Source organism: Borostomias antarcticus, assembly GCF_949987555.1.
Source record: "Borostomias antarcticus genome assembly, chromosome: 13".
Lineage (NCBI taxonomy): Eukaryota > Metazoa > Chordata > Actinopteri > Stomiiformes > Stomiidae > Borostomias > Borostomias antarcticus.
This window is the reverse complement of record NC_140246.1, coordinates 13605529-13626878: the sequence shown is the minus strand read 5'-3', so window position 1 is coordinate 13626878 and position 21350 is coordinate 13605529. Positions and strand designations below refer to the sequence as shown.

The 21350-nt window shown below is 50.8% G+C and overlaps 1 protein-coding gene across 1 annotated transcript; it reads left to right on the top strand.

Annotated features, from left to right (window-relative positions):
- Nucleotides 1–11436: 11436 nt before the first annotated feature.
- net1 (neuroepithelial cell transforming 1) lies at nt 11437–20058 on the top strand. The gene is made up of 9 exons (XM_084447840.1): nt 11437–11675; nt 15283–15390; nt 15633–15800; nt 16439–16501; nt 16800–16973; nt 17089–17346; nt 17467–17637; nt 17953–18139; nt 18262–20058. The coding sequence occupies exons 1-9, from the start codon at nt 11583–11585 to the stop codon at nt 18705–18707; spliced, it is 1668 nt and encodes a 555-aa protein (XP_084303966.1). The 5' UTR covers nt 11437–11582; the 3' UTR covers nt 18708–20058.
- Nucleotides 20059–21350: the final 1292 nt, after the last annotated feature.

Here is a 21350-nt window from a genome sequence, read left to right as displayed (position 1 = left end):
GGGGGGGGGGCAGGGGCACTTCATCTCATGCCAAAACCTTGCCTTTGATTCCTTAACATCTTTAACTGGCACACTTAGCTCATCGGTGGAGCAAAACATATGGCCGTCGTTATGCCTCGCCCTCCAAATTACACTCCTCCATTATCTCACCTTTATGAATCTGCCAAACAACCAGCTGTAAAGAGGGAACTTCTGAGCACCTTTCTTCTTCTTCTTCTTCTTCTTCTTTTGTCCCGTCTCCCCTCTTATCTCTGCCCCGGCACTTGAAACCTGAAGAAGGGCTTGCCAGGTCTTTAAGCTTTGAAGTGGTTGAGGGGCTTTTGGAGGCTGGGATTGTGTGTATGTGTGTGTGTGTGTGTGTGTGGGGGGGGGGGGGGGGTACTACTGTAGCAGTGTGTGTGTGTGTGGGGGGGGGGGGGGTACTACTGTAGCAGTGGGGGTGGTACTACTGTAGCAGTGGGGGTGGTACTACTGTAGCAGTGTGTGTGTGGCGGGGGGGGGGGGGGTACTACTGTAGCAGTGTGGGGAGGGGGGGGGGGGTACTAATGTAGCAGTGTGGGGGGGGTGGGGGGGGGGGGTACTACTGTAGCAGTGTGTGGGGGGGGGGGGGGGGTACTACTGTAGCAGTGTGTGTGTGTGTGTGGCGGGGGGGGGGGGGGGGGGTACTACTGTAGCAGTGTGTGTGTGTGTGTGGCGGGGGGGGGTACTACTGTAGCAGTGTGTGTGTGTGTGTGGCGGGGGGGGTACTACTGTAGCAGTGTGTGTCAGCCTGCAGGGGCTTCACAGGCAGTGCTCTCCGTCCTGCTGGTGTTGAATGCTGGCCGGGTGTACGGGTCCCTGGGCGTGTGTGTCATTTTGAGAACGTGGGTTCTTGGGTTTCCAGGCCAGTGACGGGCAGCGGCACATCAAACCAAAGATGCTGTCTGAAGAATGTGAAGGTATTTAGCAGGTGAATCCGTGGCTTCTCGATCTCACCAGGCAGCATGTTGAGACTACCACACTGCCAAAGTCAGCATCTGCTCTCTGGAAACACAAGCATTCCAACTTCAATCAGATAGCAGTTTTGTGTGTGTGTGTTTCTAGGTGTGTGTGTGTGTGTGTTTGTGTCTGTCTGTCTACCATGTTGTATGTAATTAAGGCATCATCAACAACATAAGATAAGTTTTGTGAGATGTGGGGTGACCACAGATTATTATTCCCAGTTCTGGAATCTGGCGAGATTCCTCAGCATTCCGCATGCCGCTGTGTGAGGGGTTGTTAAGGAACAAGACCCCGCCCCCTCCCTCTGACCTCACCTCCAGAGTGCTTGGTGCTGTGTTTGCGTAGGCCCCGCCCCCTCCCTCTGACCTCACCTCCAGAGTGCTTGGTGCTGTGTTTGCGTAGGCCCCGCTTGTGTATTCTAGCTGCAGAACACCACCTGGTTTATGGTGTCATTTCCATGTGAGACAAGTAGACCAGAATAATAAAGGGGGCATGAGGAGTGACTGTGGGGTGACTGTGGGGTGACTGAGTTGCCATGTCCTACAAACCCAGAGAACAAACAAAATAAGACGACCCCATCCCTAGCCACAGTGTCCCCTTCCATCTACACCGCTATTGCGTAATTAAACATTCAACATTCGGATTAATAGCTACTTTAAATTGGAAACGCAGTAATTGAGTATCCTGTTATGTTTGTCTGAAAATAATTCGATGTTATCTGTTACCTCTTCAGGGTTTGGGCTTTCGTGAGCAGTCAGATGTTGTAGCACCTGGTTTGTTGTTTGACAGATCTAACGCTCTCAAAGGAGCGGTGGATATTTGGTACATATTGAAAATTGTAGCCTGTATTTTTTTTGGTGTCTTTAACAACAGGCTGTTCATACAGTAAACAATGCTTATGTAGCGGCTTATGGGGCGGCGGTAGCTCAGAGCGGGTCGTTCAGTGATCGAAGGGTCAGTGGTTCGAATCCCTGCTCCGAATGTCCACATGTCGAAGTGTCCTTGAGCAAGACACCTAACCCCAAATTGCTCCCAATGAGCAGGTTAGCGCCTTGCATGGCAGCTAGCGCCATTGGTGTGTGAATGTGTGAGGGAATGGGTGAATGAGAGGTCATTGTAAAGCGCTTTGAGTGCCGCTAAGGTGGAAAAGCGCTATATAAGTGCAGTCCATTTACCATTTACCACTCTTTGTACGTTTTTCATATGTTCTTCCCTCCTCATGACTAGCCTGCCCTCTTGTTGAATTTAACTTAGATAGACAAACCAACAAAAAAAACAGCATCATCACTGTATCTTGTATCTAGATCCATTATCATACTGTACATCATTGTTTCCATTGAAACTTTTTTTAACCTCTCTCTACTGTATATTACTCAGCTCGTGTGCACAATCTAGGACCTGACGGAAGAATATTTCACTACCTGACAAATAAAGTTGTCTTTGACACTTTGATACGTTTTAAAGTGATGTGTGGCAAACACTGGCAAACGCAAATGTAAGATTTCTGAAAATAAAAGAATATGGGTGCCATGATGAGGCTCTTCCTCCAGTGCGCTATGCTCTAGGATAGGTGGGTGGTGTAGCACAGATGTGACACGGATTTGGGAACGGGATTCTCTGGGTTTACTGTATGTATAGACACAAAGGCATTTCATTCCATATTCCATGCTATATTTTTGCTACACGGCCTAAGGCATAGCACACCGGAGTAAGAGCCTCATTATGGCACCCTATGATCGCTATATAGGCTTTACCTATTGTAGACTACTTATATAAAGTCATGGAAATGGGGTAAAATATTATGGGAAAGTTTTGGAAATTAATTGGTAAAAAAAATAAAAATAAACTGTCATTAGCAGCTTTTTGATGGCCTGGCGTCGCCATCCTGATCACGTGAGCTCCCATTATCCGCTCTTTTCTTTTTTGCGAGGAAGTGTGTTTTCCAGGCTTGGCTTTTTGACCCAACACCACCATGTCCCTCTTCCTGTCCCTCTCTATGCATCTCTGTTTTCCTTTCTCTCCCTACAATGGTCTCCGCAGGCCTAAAAGCTCCGGCTATTCATCGAGCGCTTGTATGTTGGACACGCCCTGCGTAGTTCTCTCCCCCAGCGTGTCTGGGGTCAGAGACGGGTCTGTTTGCGCATTCGGACCCATGATGTCATGGGCATGTAAAACGCGCGGGCAGCTTTTAACAGTGAGTCAAATGGAAATGTCACTGGACTTGTCACCTCACTGAAACCGAAACCTGGCTTTGTATTTGTTTGTCTCTACCTCCACATGTCTCGTCTTGTCTCTTTATGTGTCCTGCCTTCACTGTGTAGGCCGAGGCCGTAGCGTCCTGTTCCTCTCTCTGCTTGTGAAACAAGGCGTTGCTGATCAGGGGCTCATCGGTCACAGACAGCGTTTTCTCTCTCTCCAGCCTGTGTGGTTTGAATGGGGATGTGAGCCATCAGCCATCTCTGTCCAATACTCCCATTAGCTGATTGTCAAGGCTAAAAAAGGGAGGACCTAAGCCCTTTAAAATTAGCTGAGGATCATGAGGATGACTACATTGGCTTAAGGCTTTGATGCTGACATCTGTTGATCAGGAAGAAAGTTTTGGCCTGTCTTTAGTGAAGATGGAGCCTCTCATTACTGCACAACTGTCAAACGAGACTGCATTGATTAGTATTGGTTCCTCATGTCCCACCCACTCCCTACATTAGTAGTTCAACAAAGACCTGTATCAGCTCAGCTTTGTCTACGGCACTCAGTTCAACCCCAGAGTGAAACTCCTGAATTGAACCGTTAGCACTTGATGAGTGGTACTGATTCTAGCCTTTTGTTATTCTTATTTAGACCAACTCCAACTTAGACCTGTGAATGAACCTGTTTCTATCACTTTGATGGTGTAATGCAGTTTCTTAAATTAACTTTGTAGCTCACCTGCCAAGGGGACTGGAAAAAGAACAAATCTACCCGGTTAGCATATTTTTACCAGCTCAATTTATATGGCCTGTTGTGTCATCGGGTTCCGTTCTTGGAAATCCTGGAAAAGTCGTGGAATTTGACATTTATTTTTCCAGGCCTGGAAATGTTGTGAAGGTTCTGTAAAAGTCATTGAAATGGACCAGAAATTAGTTTTGAACTATCATCATAGGCTTATGGAAAGAAGAAGAATGTTATGGGAAAAAAAAAAACAGCTTTTTGGTAAAATGAGAGGGAACCAATAAGTTATACATTTAATTGAGAGAATAGGGTATTACTATGATTTCTTTAATGTATTTATAAAAACAAAATTGCCCAAGCAGATTTGTTGCAAAATAATATTTTGAGGTTTGTGGCCTCAAATGCTCTCCAATATGTCATTTATTTCTATAAATAAATACACTTTTGTTGCAATAATTACATTACAAAATGATTGTACATTACAAAAATGTACAATACCAGTATAGCAGGTAACCTCCCGAGATTTACCCATCAAATGGAAAATCTATCCACATTTGGCACTTGGCAGGTGTTCATTTCCGACCCTGGTGTAATGGTATTGGTTTAGGGTTAATAGTGCAGGTTATAGACATCTGTAAGCAGGCTAAAGGTGGTCAGATATGACATAATAGCTACCATGTCACCTTCTTGCTGTGGGAATACAAACAAGTCCTGAGGTAAAATCCCTCCGTGCCCACAACTAAACAAACAAACAAACAAACCAACACCCTGCCAGACAGGTCATATCTCAGCAGGCCTGTCTGGTCTGTCATTGTCACCACCGCTGGCCCTGTCTGGACACAGACCTCCTGAGTGCTCACTGATTGCCTCCACTCCGTGGCTAATGGACTGTAATGACGGAGCCCTGAGGGTCCCACACTGACCAGCCCTGCCCCAGGCCGACCCCCCTTTGGCCGTCCTCAACCTTTACAGCCCAGGACTTCTGTTCTCACCTGCCACCTGGCCTCTCTCCCCCCCCACCCCCTCCCTCTCTTCCACCCCAGGTGTCAAAGTACTCCTCTGGCTAATTAACTCTTTCCTGTCCCCAATGGGACCTCCAGCAGTGAGCATTGACAGCCGTCAATAGAGCAGAGTGCTCCTGCAGGCCTATTCTCATGACGGGCTGCGACAAGACTGAGTGAGAGATGGGTCACTGGCTGTAATAGTCTTCTCTTCATAGCTGACATAGCAGACCAGATGTAGGCTAGTAGTTCACCCTGCATGTATATTGGAGGTAACCTACTTGACCTTTCTTAGTCTGTCTGAGATGCTGCTTATATTGGTCTATGTGAAATGTGTTTTTACCGTCTTGTGGAGATATTTCACTGTATCTGAACATTAAAGGCTAATATCTACCTCATCTATCTATCTCATCTATCTATCTATCTATCTCGTCTATCTATCTATCATCTATCTATCTCATCTATCTGTCTATCTCATCTATCTCATCTATCTATCTCTCATCTATCTATCTCATCTATCTATCTCTCATTTATCTATCTCATCTATATATCTCATCTATCTATCTCTCATCTATCTATCTCATCTATCTATCTATCTCATCTATCTATCTATCTCATCTATCTCTCATTTATCTATCTCATCTATCTATCTCATCTCATCTATCTCTCATTTATCTATCTCATCTATCTATTTATCTCATCTATCTATATCATCTATCTATTTATCTCATCTATCTATCTCATCTATCTATATCATCTATCTATTTATCTCATCTATCTATCTCCTCTATCTATCTCATCTATCTATCTCATCTATCTATCTATCTATCTCATCTATCTATCTATCTATCTCATCTATCTATCTCATCTATCTATTTATCTCATCTATCTATATCATCTATCTATCTCATCTATCTCTCTGTGCAGAAACGGAAGCGCAGGGAGAAGGATGACGTGGACGCCATCAGTCTGTGCAGCTTGGACTTCAAGGTAAAAAAAACAAACACACAACCGACCGGTCCAGATCACAACCGACCGGTCCAGATCACAACCGACCGGTCCAGATCACAACCGACCGGTCCAGATCACATCAGAACCCCCATCTCAAGGGCAGACTAGCAGAGCTCTATGAGCAGCTTGGCACAAACGCTCACACGTTTTTTGTTTTTAAGAGTTCTACACATTCTTCTCACATATTTAGTGTAAACTGCTGTCCAGAATACAATGTTACTGTCATAAAATCTGTTTGCTATCAATTTGGAGGACCGTTTTGGGGAATTCCCGCAAGCGGTATCGACAACAGTTTAGGCTTTTCCTGTTTGTTTGCGTGTTTGTATCTGTCATGCTTATCACGGACAAACATCAGACGATAAGGCCTTGTTTGTGTAGAGAGCAACAACAACTCATCCACCAAGCCTGCTGGGCACAGCGTTATTACTGCGTCTGCTGTAGTTCCACTGAAGCGGCGCTTGTTTTAGAAGGTTGACGAGCAGGACCAGTGAGGTTGGGCAACGTCCTCCCCTGCACCGTGGGTGTATTGTTCCAGTGTTTGGTTATCACACACACCCCACCTCTCTGTCTGTGTGATCCGAAGGGGGGGTGACTCTTATCATCAATAGTCACCCTTAGCAACACGTTCTGTTATGGTCTCGGTTTCGCAACAAACACTATAAAGTAAGCACTCGTCTCACTGTAGGAGTAGGATGGATGAGTCTCGTTGACGCCGGAGTCCGTCGGACGACATCCTCAGACAGAAATTAACATTCCCCATCGGATGATGTCATAAGGGAGTTCAAGGAGTCTCAATTTTTTCCCAACACCACACCTAAGAATGAGCAAAACAAAACAAGACGAAAATAAAAGCGTTTCAGAAAATTGGCCCCACCCCTTCTCAGGCAATTCCTTTTTCCTTGGTCAGATGTTTGGGTCTGGGCGGCCCTCAGGGATTACGCTGTTGATGATGGCGATGGCGATGCCCTGTGAGATCAGCGTTTATAAACAGACCCCCTTCATTACAGCCAATCAGATTACGGTCCGTTCCATCATGTTCTTATCGCCCCTGCGCCCCCACAAGGTGAATTACAGGTGTAGATTCACAGTTTACACTTTTAGTTTCATAACCAGACTTCTCAGCTGCTGTGATTTTCAAACAAAGCTTATCAGTTTCTCTCGGCATGCAGCCATTGTGTCGCGCCCTGATTCGAATCAAACGAACACGACAGCGTGTTCCTGTCTGTACCTCGGAGCAGCGGTCTGGGCCCTCCGTATCTCTACACACGCTCAAACCCGCCGCGCCGGACCTACATGGACGAGGTCCACGCCCCCCGGCCCCCTCCGCCTCCAAAACACGCCTTCGCCCCTACAGTCAGGTCTGTCCCTCTGGCCCAGGTGGTGTGGAGGGGGTAAGGGAGGGGTACTCTCAGTCCCCTCCCACCTCCTCACCGTCTCCAGGACTGACCTGCCCTCCACTGACCATCCACAGTGTTTCCACAATAAATATCAGGGGGATGGATGACGCACACTGAGTCCGGCAATGTCGTCACCTGAGTCCGGAGGATTCCGTCAAATAATATTTGGGTAGGTAGATGGGTCAGTGCACTGGCTAGTGGCTAGCACCAGGGAGAGAACAGGTCGTGTGTGTGTGTGTGTCCGCACGCCCGCGTGTGTGTGTGTCAGCGCCTGATTGCGTGCGTGGCATATCAAATCGGTCAGTGTCTGCCTCTCGGTATGCAGGGCTGGAGCTTCTGTTCTTTGATTGGTTGCTCTGCTATTGATCTGTTTCTCTGGCTCTGCCCGCGCCCCTCTGTTACCCTGCTCTGTTTGTTAGCAACCAGGAGGAGCGCTCTGCCTGGGTGTGTGAGCGCTGAGGAAAACTCGCCTAACTAAACCGTTGAGTAACAGAGGAATGTTTACCTGGTCGGAGAGCTGCTCCTTGTCTGGTTTTTATTGGCTGCTCAGGGATGGGTTTGGAGCGAGGCGCGGCAGGAGTCCTCCCCTCACCTCCCCCTCCTCCCCCGTACCAAGAGATCACGTTCTGGAGAAGCACACTACCGTAAACAGCACTTAGGCACAGGGAGAGAGTGTTCAGAGGCAGGGGAGAGAGTGTTCAGAGGCAGGGGAGAGAGTGTTCAGAGGCAGGAGAGAGTGTTCAGAGGCAGGGGAGAGAGTGTTCAGAGGCAGGGGAGAGAGTGTTCAGAGGCAGGGGAGAGAGTGTTCAGAGGCAGGGGAGAGAGTGTTCAGAGGCAGGGGAGAGAGTGTTCAGAGGCAGGGAGAGAGTGTTCAGAGGCAGGGGAGAGAGTGTTCAGAGGCAGGGGAGAGAGTGTTCAGAGGCAGGGGAGAGAGTGTTCAGAGGCAGGGAGAGAGTGTTCAGAGGCAGGGAGAGAGTGTTCAGAGGCAGGGGAGAGAGTGTTCAGTGGCTGTATTTGATGATCAAAGAGCGGGCGAGACCGACTCTGCAACTAAAAACTGTCTTACCGGGGGTGTACGGTCTGGAAAAAGTTCTGTTCAAGTAGCAAAGAACCAGCCCTCACGGGTATGTCCAATTTTAGGACAATTTAATACTTTCTCTCAGAGCAGGGGCAGGCAGACAACAAATGTTTCAGCCACACGGCTTTCCTCAGCGCTGTGGCAGTTGTTGGCAACGCTGAGGAAGGCCTGGCTACTTGCACAGAACTTGTTCTAGACCGTGCCCCGTGCACACTGCACCCACCCCAGTAAGAGTGCTAACATTGGACATAAGTACCCATGAGGGCTGGAGTTCTTTGGTACTTGAACAGTGCCTGTATTTGGCTTGGTACTCCCAACTCCCACCATCAGAGGGCAGCATTACTAGCACTGTGTGTGTGTGTGTGTGTGTGTGTGTGTGTGTGTGTGTGTGTGTGTGTGTGTGTGTGTGTGTGTGTGTGGGTGTGGGTGTGTGGGTGGGTGGGTGGGTGGGTGGGTGGGTGGGTGGGTGGGTGGGTGGGTGTATGCTTGTGCGTGTGTGTGGGTGGGTGTATGCATGTGTGTGTGTGTGTGTGTATACGTGTGTGTGCGTGAGAGAGAAAGTCATATCCCCTGGAGCTGCATGTCCAGCATTACTAGCACTGTGTGTGTGTGTGTGTGTTTGGGGGGGGGGGTATTTTTGTGTGTGTGTGTGTGTGTGGGGAGGGGGGTGTATGCCTCTGTGTGTGGGTGGGTGTATGCTTGTGCATGTGTGTGTGTGGGTGGGTGTATGCGTGTGTGTGTGTGTATACGTGTGTGTGCGTGAGAGAGAAAGTCATATCCCCTGGAGCTGCATGTCTAATGCTTCCTCCAGACCTACAATTAAAGTCCCTGGTCTTCCCCTGCTGATGTTCAGTTCTGTTCAGTTGTGTTCAGTTCAGTTCTGCGGGCCTGGGACTCACTGTCCCTGGCAGGTGGGAGCACCACGCCACGGCTCGTTGACTCACGTGCTCCGGCCTCTCCTGAGTATGTGCGTGTGAGTGCGAGAGGTAGTATTTCTGCGTGTGTGTGTCACCCCTTTTACTACAGCTGTTCTGAGTTTACCCAGGTCTTTCGGGACCGGCAGGCTCGGCCATGTTTTGTTGTGTTTCTTTTACGGCGGCGGCGGCGGCAGCCACCCACACATCTGCGCTCCAGACCAGACAGAGGCCTCTCCACGCCGTGTGACTAACACGACTCCAGACCAGACTCTGCTACTACCGCAGAAGACCCTCCAATTCACATCAAACCTCCTCCAATTCACATCAAACCTCCTCTCTCTCTCTCTCTCTCTCTCTCTCTCTCTCTCTCTCTCTCTCTCTCCCTTTTCACCCTTAAATCATCTTTTCAGTCAGTCTAATGTGTAGTGAAACTCCCCCATGTAGACTGTGGTCATTTGTTGACAGACCCTTTCCCCTGAGGTGTGAAAGCTAAGTAGCCGGTAGCCGGCGAGCCGGGCAGCTTGTGGACTTGGTGGTGGTGGTGATGATGATGGCGGACGTGTGGATGATCTACACCAGACACAGAGTCCTGCTGGTCTCCTAACAGATGATGGCCTGGGCCGTTGAGTAAACAGTCCTAATGGACAAGGTGCCAGTCCGAGGCCACGCAGAGACCAGCGGTGGTCGGACCATCTGGGTTTTTTCTTCCCGTCACCACACGCGCGCGCGTGCGCACACACACACACACACACACTTGTCACACATGTACTCTGGTGCATATGTCCCCTTTCACACCTCAGTGTTGACGCAGTAGGGTGAATTGGAGTCTTGGCGTTGGCTCCATCCATTTGCTCAAAACACACACACACACACACTGGGTGACTTTACTCAGCACAGTTTTACAACACTTCCAGTTTGTGCCTCGGCACATTATTCAGTCCATCACGTCCCAACACCTCCCTTCCTGCACTCCATTTGCACAGCAGTTTTTGGAGCTCAGGGTTAGTGGTTAGCCTCAGGTGTTGACACTTCCCCAATCTCTCGCTGACTTCGCTCCTGTTCAGGTGTCTGACTCATCTGTGTTGTAGCAGCTCTTTTTACAGGAACGGAGAAGAAGTTCTAGGAAGTAGGAACCGAGGTTCGTTTTCACTTCTGTTCTCTGTGTCAGTGGCTCTGTATCTCTCCGTAACTGGTTGGACAACTCTGTCTAACCCTATCACGCCTTGCACAATACACACCTTCAATGTACAGGTTTCAAGCACAAATGTGTGTGTGTGTGTGTGTGCGTGTGTGTGTGTGTGTGTGTGTGTGAGAGTGAGATTAGGGTAACAGAGAGTGTGGCCCCCTCATTGATATTGTAATTGAGCGTCTCCTGCAGATGACCCTGATTGTTAGTTAATCCAGAGAGCAGAGTAGTTCTGCTCTTCACACCTGTGATACCGTGGAGGGGGACTGATACTGGCCTGACAACGCATTACTTTCATCACCTGATGATTTAGGCCAGCATTGATTTACTGGTTGCAAGAGTTCATTTGAAGGACACTGATAACCGTCTGTTTCTTTGATCCACTGAAGTGGATAACCAGTAAACAAGCTCTGAAGTACTTTTCAAAGATGTCTTTATTGTTGAGATATCTTTGTTTTCTCCTCTTGATTGAACTTTTTTATGTTCTACATTTCCTTTGCATCACCAATCCAGCCCATTTCAATTATCTGAGAAACGAATGATGTCCAAACCGTCCCATTCTTAAATCTACAGGAAGTCAACTACATGGAATTGTCCCACTACATGGAATTATCCCAGCCCCCCGCATTGCCTGCATCAGTTTGTCCTCACTGTAAACTGCTGCTGTAATGTGAGTTCCATAATTCTCACTAGTGTTATGGCTGGAGGTGAATCACCACCAAGAATCCTACCGGTCACTGCTCCTTACCGACTCGCTCTTTACACTTCTAAGTAAAGTGACCCCCCTTCCTCGCTCTCACCAACCCACTTCACAGTGGGAGGGGTTTAGGCCGGTTGCCCCTCCCCCCCCCGGCTCCCAGTACTAAAGCCCTCCCTCCCTTCCTCTGCCTCAGACCAAAGTTTAGACTGAGAGTGTGTGTGTGTGTGTGTGTGTGGCGGGACTTTTCTGAAGACCCATCCTGTAGCAGAGGACTAAGGAGAACTTTTTTCCTCGCACTAGTACTTAGATGGTTTTCATGTGGAATACCCCGACTACGAGCTGACCATCTGGATTAGGTGGATATTTTTGTTTTGCTGAAAGCTATGGTGGCTTACGATGAGCTGGGTAGCCTGGTGCCCATCAAACGGACTCTACAAGTGATAGACTACCAGAACCAAGCCAACAAAGACTTAGAGGTGAGACACTGGGAGAAACGAGGGAATGGGGAATTGGTTCTGTTTGCTTTGTCTTTTGGTATTAGTTTGACAGGAACTTAAAGTCCACGGACGTGACTTAACCGGCACCTAGCCCTGTTCTTATCTCACCTGAACTCATAATGAGGTGTGTGCGAAGGTGTGTGTGTGTGCGAAGGTGTGTGTGTGTGTGTGAGAGAGAGAGACTTATATTCTCGCCCAGATTGTGAGATAAAAAGCTGTACTTTGTTCAGCACTGTTCCAAATTAAGTCTGAGTCATGGTAACTTCAGTCATGTGAGGCTATTGAACATGGAGATCGTTCCCTTCAGCTTTGTGTATTCTGTTGCTCTCTCGGCTGGTTTGAGTTCAGAACTGCCCTAGCAGGTACTTCAGCCCTGGAGGGGTTTCAATAAGCAGTAGAATCACGCCACCAGGAAGGAAGCAACAGGGGGGGATTTGCCGTCAATACAGCCCACAGAGTTTCAACAAGAAGCTTAGTGTTTGCACCTATGCGAGCCTCCATGCCAGTAAAAAAATTCTAGCAGGGGAAAGAGGCGATTCTAAGCTTGTTTTAGACGCCAGCGTGTGGTGCTGGGACACTGCTGGGTCAGGTGGGAGCCAGAGAGCCCCGGGGCGGCAGAGCAGAGCGGAGCGGCCGTCAGGTGTGGGAGCGCCAGCGGGCTGAGAGCATTCCTCCAGCCCGTGCCGAGCTGGAACCCAAACCCAGGTGCGCTTCCTCCTCCCCGGGCTCCCCGCTCGCTCCAGACCGCACCGCGGCTTCTCCAGACGGGTCTCCCCCACCCCCCCCCCCCCCCCCTTTTCCAGATCTCTGCGGTTGCATTTCGGAAGCGGGTTCGAGGAGGAACTATCAGTTCCAGTAAACAGACTGATAAAGGGGAAGCTGTAAGTCATTCATGATGTGAGACTTTTGGTGCAGGCTTTTCAGATTGTGACACCCCGTTTATTTTGGTTTCTGTTCTTTTTTTCTTTTTCTTTTTTTCCTACCTCAGCTGCAGTAGGCGAGTGATGACCTCATCTCTTTAGTTGCCCAGAGTAAATAGTAGTGTTTCCATCCAGTCCCAGAGTAATGGTAGTGTTTCCATCCAGACCTATCTACTGGGCTGTAATCAGCAAGGGCAGAGCCGGGTCACAGAGTGAGGATGAGCTCACACACGCATATATGGGGTTTCCTCAGAGAGAGAGCAGGGGCACTTCAAAGGTTGTTTTTTTTTTTGTTAATGAGGGCCCTGTCTAGAAAATAAAATAGACTTATTTGATTGATTATGCTCATTGGTTTTGGGGGATAATTGCTAGGAGATGAATGACTGGGAGTCATTTGGTTGTCTGCTTGTGAATGCTCCCTCTCCTGCTTGTGTGTATTGTTGAGAACTAGGAGAGGTAGAGGGGGGCTTTCTGCAAACGGCCTCCATCATCCCGCAGCACAAACTCCGGATCTGGCCCGCTTCCTGGGGTGAGCAGGACCAGACCGTCCTCCAGGGAGCCTGCCTGGAATAGAAGCAGACTATCTGTCTGCCGTGTCGCCCTCTCCAGCCGATAGCTCTCTGGGTGGGTGGGCGTACAAAGACCTGCACTAGTGGCCCTTTGTTATTCCAGGGCTGGTCACCCGACGGACAGGAAGGACACAATGGGCAACACACGTTTTTCCAATGTTGACTTTTAAAGCCAGTAGCAGCCTCTCTCTCCCTTGTGCTCCTTTGTCTGTGAAGTTAGTGCTCTGTGGAGTTAGGGTGCTCAGTGGAGTTAGGGTGCTCTGTGGAGTTAGGGTGCTCTGTGGAGTTAGGGTGCTCTGTGGAGTTAGGGTGCTCTGTGGAGTTAGGGTGCTCAGTGGAGTTGGGGTGCTCAGTGGAGTTAGGGTGCTCTGTGGAGTTAGGGTGCTCTGTGGAGTTAGGGTGCTCAGTGGAGTTGGGGTGCTCAGTGGAGTTAGGGTGCTCTGTGGAGTTAGGGTGCTCTGTGGAGTTAGGGTGCTCTGTGGAGTTGGGGTGCTCTGTGGAGTTAGGGTGCTCTGTGGAGTTAGGGTGCTCAGTGGAGTTAGGGTGCTCAATGAAGTTAGTGCTCTGTGGAGTTAGGGTGCTCAGTGGAGTTAGGGTGCTCTGTGGAGTTAGGGTGCTCTGTGGAGTTAGGGTGCTCTGTGGAGTTAGGGTGCTCAGTGGAGTTAGGGTGCTCAGTGGACTTAGGGTGCTCTCTGCACTCAGGGCCCAGTCACAGCCCGACGCCCAGTCAGGTTTAAACTGACCACATTTGGACCCTGACCCGACCGCACAGAGGCTGGCTGGCCCCTGCTCCAGACTCCTGCTCCGCTGGCGGATCTGTTCCCCAGCTGCGCCTGTCTGTCTGTCGGCCCAGAGTCTGAATGGCCCTCCCTGTCTCCCTCTCCCCCTGAGCCAAGGATAAATCCTATTTGGCCTGAGTCAGGAGAAAAACTCTGGGCCTCGGAGCGCTGCAGCGCACACGGTGATTAGTGTTAAGTTTTATAAGACGTCAGCCGAAACATCTCTTAAGAGAAAGATAATTACGGCCGTGGGGTTATCCTGTCGTGTTTTCGAAGAGGTCTCGCGGTCTGAAATCATTACCTCCAGATCTGCAGCGCTTTGATTCCTGCTGGTTTGTTGCTGTTGGCAGCGCGCCCGGGCGTCCAGGAGAGCGCTCCCCTCCCCCGCTGTCCGCCTCCGGGGCCAGAGAGAGGGGGGGGGGGGGAGGCGGGGAGGAGGAGGGGGGCCGTACCTGGCCCAGGTGTGGTGCTGCTCTCACGCGACGGCTGCAGGGCCTGTTCAGACTCGCCGGCCACAACCCGCCCCCAACACCCCTAAAAAAGACAGGGAACTGTGTGTGTGTTTGTGGGTGGCGGGGGGGGGGGGGTTGCCTACCTCCGTTGGCTGTTTACGACCGTAGCCCCTCCCCCCTCCCTCCATGTCTCTCAGTGGTGGTCTTCCCTCAGAATAATGGCGGCGGTGATTTCACTGAGCTGTCCAAACACAGCGCCGTCCTGTCCCGACTCCTGACCCAACGCCCTCTGGGAAGTTTAAAGGGCCGGGACATTTGTCTCGGCCTCGGACACTCACTCTGGGGAGGATGTTTGCCGTCGGCTGGGCCCTCGCGCTGAGTAGTTGTGCGTCAGAGAAAGTGTGTGTGTGTGTGTGTGTTTGTTCCAGTGTGCGAGACCGCCAGACAGCTGAGAGCAGGGTCTCGTGCATTCCTGGCATGCCCCCAGGCCCCCTACTCCCAGCGCAGCAGCGGTCAGAGAGGGGGGTCTTTGTGCTCCCCTGGCCACCCCCCAACCCCCCCCCCAGCCCCGGCCGCCCTCCTCACATGATGGAGCCAACAGCTGCTGAGGTTGATTCCTCCTCCCTGACCGCCAGTCAGTCTATCTGTCCGTCTGTATGTCGCCTGACCCCACTGCTAGCCCCTGTCTCCACGGCTCGAGTCAGGAGCCAGCGTCCCCTCTCGGCTCGGAAATGCATCGTGGGCCGGTCCGACTGGCTCCGCCCCCCCTCTGCGGTCGTGACGATTAAGGAAGCTTTGAGGACGGGCCGGTTCGTAGGTGGCATGTTTGAACTGCGGATCTGATCTGTGCGTCTCTCCCTCTCCAGGAACCCAGCACCAAGCGTGTCCGTCCGCTCGGCAGGGTGACGTCGCTAGCCAACCTCATCTCTCCCGTGAGGAATGGGGCCGTCCGGCGCTTCGGCCAGACCATCCAGGTGAGCCCCCCGAATCCACACACACACACACACACACCATAACTAACCTTCGGACTGGTGCTTAATGGCACTATGGGTTCAGTGTTCACAAACGCATGTCACTGTTCTTCCACACATCACCTAGCACAGCACACCACAACAACTCTGATGCTCTTTTCACACGCCAACGGTCACCTCTCGGGGGGAAAAGAACGCAGTGCATTGTGGTTAACGGCGGGCTCTTCCTGTTTCCCTGCGCGCAGTCCATCTCCTTCCGGGGCGATGGCAAGTCGCCGGGCGCGCCCCAGAAGGCGTGCAGCAAGGCTGCGGCGCCCACGCCGCCCAAGAGGAGGAACAGCACGCTGTGGTCGGAGACGCTAGACGTGCATCAGAAGGGCGCCTTCTCCACCAAGGAGATCAAGAGACAGGAGGTGAGGATCTAGCGGCGCGCCGTTCACTTATTGTTTTGTCAGAGAGCCAACTGAGAGCGCAGACACAAGACTAGATGAATCAGCCCCGGGTCACAAAGTCAGACATGACGCTATCCACCTCCTACCGACCAGCGAGAGTTATTAAACCCAGAGGGCTATAGAGGATTTCCTGCTTTGGCTCTCTCTTTGTCTCTCTGTCTCTCCTCTCTTGTCTCTCTCCTTCCTTCGCTCCGGTCTGTCTGCCGCGGGTCCAGACCTTGTTAGATTCGCGCCCGCCCTCGGTATTTGAGCCGAAGGCGCTAACGGTGGGGTTAGAAAGGCCCGGGGTCCGGGGGCGCCGTGTTGGTCAACGTGGACCCGAGTGTCTGACCTATCGAGGCGCGCCCCGGCCCCCTCAGACATCTCAGCCAACTGACAGAAACCACAAAGGGCAGAACCGCTCACAGAGAACCACAGGGAGGGAGGGAGGGAGTAGAGAGGGAAGGGAGCCAATCATCAAAGAGAATCCGACGTCGACCTCAAGTCCTTTTGGCCGGTGATGTGTCCGCTTAGCTTAATGTGTACTGAATGTTGTAATGCGGCCGACGTCCTGTTCCAGGGTTTTTTAAACATGACTTTCATCTCTTTCCCCCCTCCAGGCCATATTTGAGCTGTCTCGCGGAGAACAGGACCTGATTGAAGACCTCCAGCTCGCACGCAAGGTTGGTACCGCTCAAAACACACAGACGGGCGAGAGCACACATTAAGCAAACATATTAAATCAGATAAGCTGGCAGGCCCTCCACACACACACACACACACACACACACACACACACGCAGGCCTGCTATTGGCTATAATAAGAAAGGAATGATGCTTCTCTCTCTCGCTCTGTCTCCCTGCCCCAGTCCTAAACCTGTGCAGGGCTATACTTATCCTCCCCCCTACTGTCTCCGTGCAAATAAACGAGGCGAGCCGTAGATTGACCGATTGCCCTCCGCTGTCCCCCCCCCCCGCCAGGCGTACCACGACCCCATGCTGAAGCTGTGCATCATGTCGGAGGAGGAGCTGACCCACATCTTCGGGGACCTGGACGCCTACATCCCCCTGCACCAGGACCTGCTGTCGCAGCTGGCCAAGGCCACGGGTCCCAACGGCACCGTGGGCCAGATCGGGAAGATCGTCGTCAGCTGGGTAGGCGCCGGGGCGGAGAACACGCCTACCTCTCGGTCGCTCTCGACCAACCATATCCTCCAGGGCGCGGCGGCGATTCACGTTAGGCTAATCCGTTTTTTCGTCCTTCCTCCAGTTGCCTGGGCTGAACGCCTACAGGGACTACTGCAGCAACCAGCTGGCGGCCAAGGCGCTGCTGGACCAGAAGAAGCAGGACCGGCGGGTGCAGGACTTCCTGCAGCGCTGCCTGGAGTCGCCCTTCAGCCGCAAGCTGGACCTGTGGAGCTTCCTGGACATCCCGCGCTCGCGCCTGGTCAAGTACCCGCTGCTGCTCCGAGAGATCCTCCGGCACACGCCCACGGAGCACCCCGACACGGCCAGCCTGGAGCAGGCGGTGAGTCGACACACAGACACACACACACACACACAGGACAGACATTTATGGGGATTAATGGGAGTAAACTGGACACACACGCGACTATAACCTCCCTCTCTCCGCGCGTGTGCTCTTCAGATCAGCATCATCCAGGGCGTGCTGTCCGACATCAACACGAAGAAGGGCGAGTCGGAGTGCCGGTACTACATCGACAAGCTGGAGTACCTGGACGAGCGGCAGAGGGACCCGCGCATCCACCAGTGCAAGAGCCTGCTCTGCCACGGAGAACTGCGCAACAAGAACGGAGCGGTGAGCGGACGCACACACACACACTCTCGGACTAAGGCTAACACACGCGCACGCCTGCATCCAGACCCGGTACCAAAAGCGAGCCCCTCGCGAGGGTCAGCGCCGGGCGAACGCACCGCCGAATAAAGTGGTTGGGCTGTAAAAAAAAAAGAAATTAATTTGATTTATACAGTAACCCCCCGACGTGACCGTGTAAGCATCCGCTACCATAACAATCCCCCAACATCTGGCCGATGAGAACGTGAGAAAAAAGTAACCTTTATACCGGTTCTCTGGGTTTTTTAATCATTCTCTCTCCCCCCCTCTCCCCTGCAGAAGCTGCACGTGTTCCTGTTCACCGAGGTGCTGGTCCTGACCCGGCCCGTGACGAGGAACGAGCGCCACTGCTTCCAGGTGTACCGGCAGCCCATCCCGGTGCAGGACCTGGTTCTGGAGGACCTGCAGGACGGAGACGTGCGGATGGGCGGCTCGTTTCGCGGCGCCTTCAGCAACGCAGACAAAGGTGAGCCCCCCCGACCTCTGACCCCTAAACCCTAGGATCAAATATGGCTCTTACGGTCTATTGTGCTTGATCTAGGTGAGGCTGATTTGTTGACTTGTCTTCTCTGTCCTCCCCCCCAACAGCCAAGAACATCTTCCGCGTCCGTTTCCAGGACCCGACCCAGGGTCAGTCCCACACCCTGCAGGTCAACGACGTCTTCCACAAGCAGCAGTGGCTCAACTGCCTGCGCAGCGCCATCTCCGTCCACCGGCCCCTCCCCGACCCCGCCGCCCCCGCGCCCGCCGCCTCCTCCCCGGGGACTGCCGCCCGCCACAAGCGCCGCTCCTCCGCCGCCTCCGCCATCGTCCACATGGAGGAGGCCGACGAGAACTGCCCCCGCACGGCCGCCGCGTCCCCCCCCGGCTCGCCCGCCGGCGACGAGACCCCCAGCCCCGCCTCCACGCCGGCCCCCTCCCGCTCCCCCTCCTCCTCATCATCATCTCCGCTCTCCTCCCCCTCCTCTCACAAAACCAAAAAGGACAAGAGGTCCCTCTGTTCCCTAGGGAAGAGAAAAGAGACGATGGTGTAGCCGAGCGGCGGAGAGAACGGACTCTGATGTAAATACCAGGGCAGAGCCAGAGCCTCCCTGCCGGACTTGTATTTATGTGTGTCTACATGTTTAGTATTACAGCAGTGTTCTGCGTTACTGTCCTCATTGGCAGCTATTTACTTCACCCCTCCATCCCCCACCCCTCCTCCTGGGGTCCACAGGGTTCCTACCGTAGAGGGGCAGTATTCTGGAGAGGCCCTCACTCTGGGTCCTACAAGGGAAACCCATAGAACGAACGAGAGAACACGCGCGTTTACACATCCACTCGTGTGTCGATGCGCGCTAGAGGTTGTACATCTAGACCTGTTTACTGCTAATTTGGTATTAAAGCATTATTTTAGATTTTGTTTTATACTTCAAAGTTGTTGGTTTTTTATACTCTCAATCTGAATCTTACTGTAGCTCTTTTTTTTTATTTGAACACAGCACTGTTTTTAGCTTTTAGCTGAAGTTATTTTAACATTTTCGGGGATATGGAGGTGGAAAGAAGGAGAGAGAGCTGCAAAAGATGAGATGTTTAGAAAAACCAGAAACATTGCTCTCCCAGAGGACAAGTCTTATTTTTGTACATTCCTTTATTTACAGATGTTATGATGATCCGGCTACCTTGTTGTATTTACTGCAGTTGAAGGCATTAATTTAAATCCAACCACATTCGATTTTATTTACTGTTCATTGTTATAGAACAGAATATGCATTGCTACCAAAACGTGGTGGTGTCACGTCCAAAAAAACAAAATCGGATATTTTGTTTTACTCAATGCAAGAAAAAAAATCTAAACTGAGCCATGTTGGTTTAAAAAGCTGACTCTTCTGAATGAAATGGATCACTTTTTCAATGTAGCATCTTGCATGGAGCTTTAGTTGATGACACTACTAGCAACAGAAGCAGTGGTATGTCCTGTACATGCTTGTCAGAGGCCGGGGTCTTAGAGATGAGGTTGGCTAAAACGAAAAGAGAGATGGGTTATTACAAGAGAATGTTAGTAGAACGATTTGAGAGGAAGAGAAAGAAGGAAATGTATGTTGGAAATGGAGAAGTTGGATTTTTGGTGCAAGGTGTGCCTAGTGACAACAGTAGGCTACTGATGGCTGATGTGGCCCCTTGCTCAGAAAGGATGTTTGAGGCGCTGGTGAAAAGCCAGCGAGCAACTATACAGAAGGACATTGTACGTAAGAGAGTGGAGAGAGAGAGAAAGATTCAGTATGTGATAAAGAAAAATAAAAGAGTGTAAATGTTTGAGAATATAAAGCTGTTTTTTTGAGAAGGAGATGGAAAAACAGTACTGAAAATCTATATGGCTGCCATGGCATGTATGTATGTGGTGTAAATCAATAACTAAAGAACAATAAACATCTGTGTAAGATTTGCATCTGAACCTCGAGTTACTGTGCTATCTTTTTGTGCGTGGCTGGAAGCGTAGTATAGCGTTTGTCCGGTTATCACTCCCTCACTCCCTCCTTCACTCCGGACAATGTTGGCCTGCATCTCTCTGTTGGCACCAAAAGAGGCAGTAGTCCCAGCATACCAGAATCAAGAAGGACACCAAAATCAACCCTCCGATCTCCACTGCACAAGTAGAGTAGTGGTGAGAGTATTGGACTCCCACCCGGGAGATCAGGGTTCAAGGCCCTGATGGGGATGACTTTATGGGACTATACCCCAAACCTCCACATGTTCATCCTTTCCACTGACATTTACCCCTTGCCTTATAGGTCAGATCCTGTCCCAACCCTTATTCTAACCCCAACCCACACTAGGGACTGGAAGAAGGACACCAAAACCAACCCGCCAATCTCCCCTTGCCTTATTAGTCTAGATGGAAATAGGGGTCCACGCGCACCCCCCGGATTTTTTTAGGCCACCTGATTTTTCTTTATCCTTAAAATGTCTATTTTCAGAATCTGCCAGGTAACAAGCTGAAATAATGTCCCAAAGGCTTCATTTTTAACCCTTTATTGCACCTACTGTAACCCAAACCCGAAAAATCTAAATATGATATAGAAAGTGGCATAACTTTTGAAGTAAACAACATACAGACACAAAATAATACATCTTCCCATACAATTCTGATCCCAGGACTTTAATTGAATGGTTATTCTCGACTTTTGACAACATATTGGCTCTATTTCTGGACCAAAACATCAAAAAAAAAAAAAAGGCCAACTATCTTTTCATTTTCTAAAGCGCATAGGGTGCATTTTCACCACCTGTTATTTCTTTATCATTCAAGTGTCAATTTTAACATTATATTGGGTACCAAGCTGAAATAATGTCAAAAATGTTTTATTTTTAACCCTTTAGAGTAATCTAAAGGGTTAAATGGTGTGATGGTAGTGAGAAGGGTGGAGGGTGTGATGGTAGTGAGATGGGTGGTGTGATGGTAGTGAGATGGCGGGAGGGTGGTGTGATGGTAGTGAGATGGGTGGAGGGTGGTGTGATGGTAGTGAGATGGCGGGAGGGTGGTGTGATGGTAGTGAGATGGGTGGAGGGTGGTGTGATGGTAGTGAGGTGGGTGGAGGGTGTGATGGTAGTGAGATGGGTGGAGGGTGGTGTGATGGTAGTGAGATGGGTGGAGGGTGGTGTGATGGTAGTGAGAAGGGTGGAGGGTGGTGTGATGG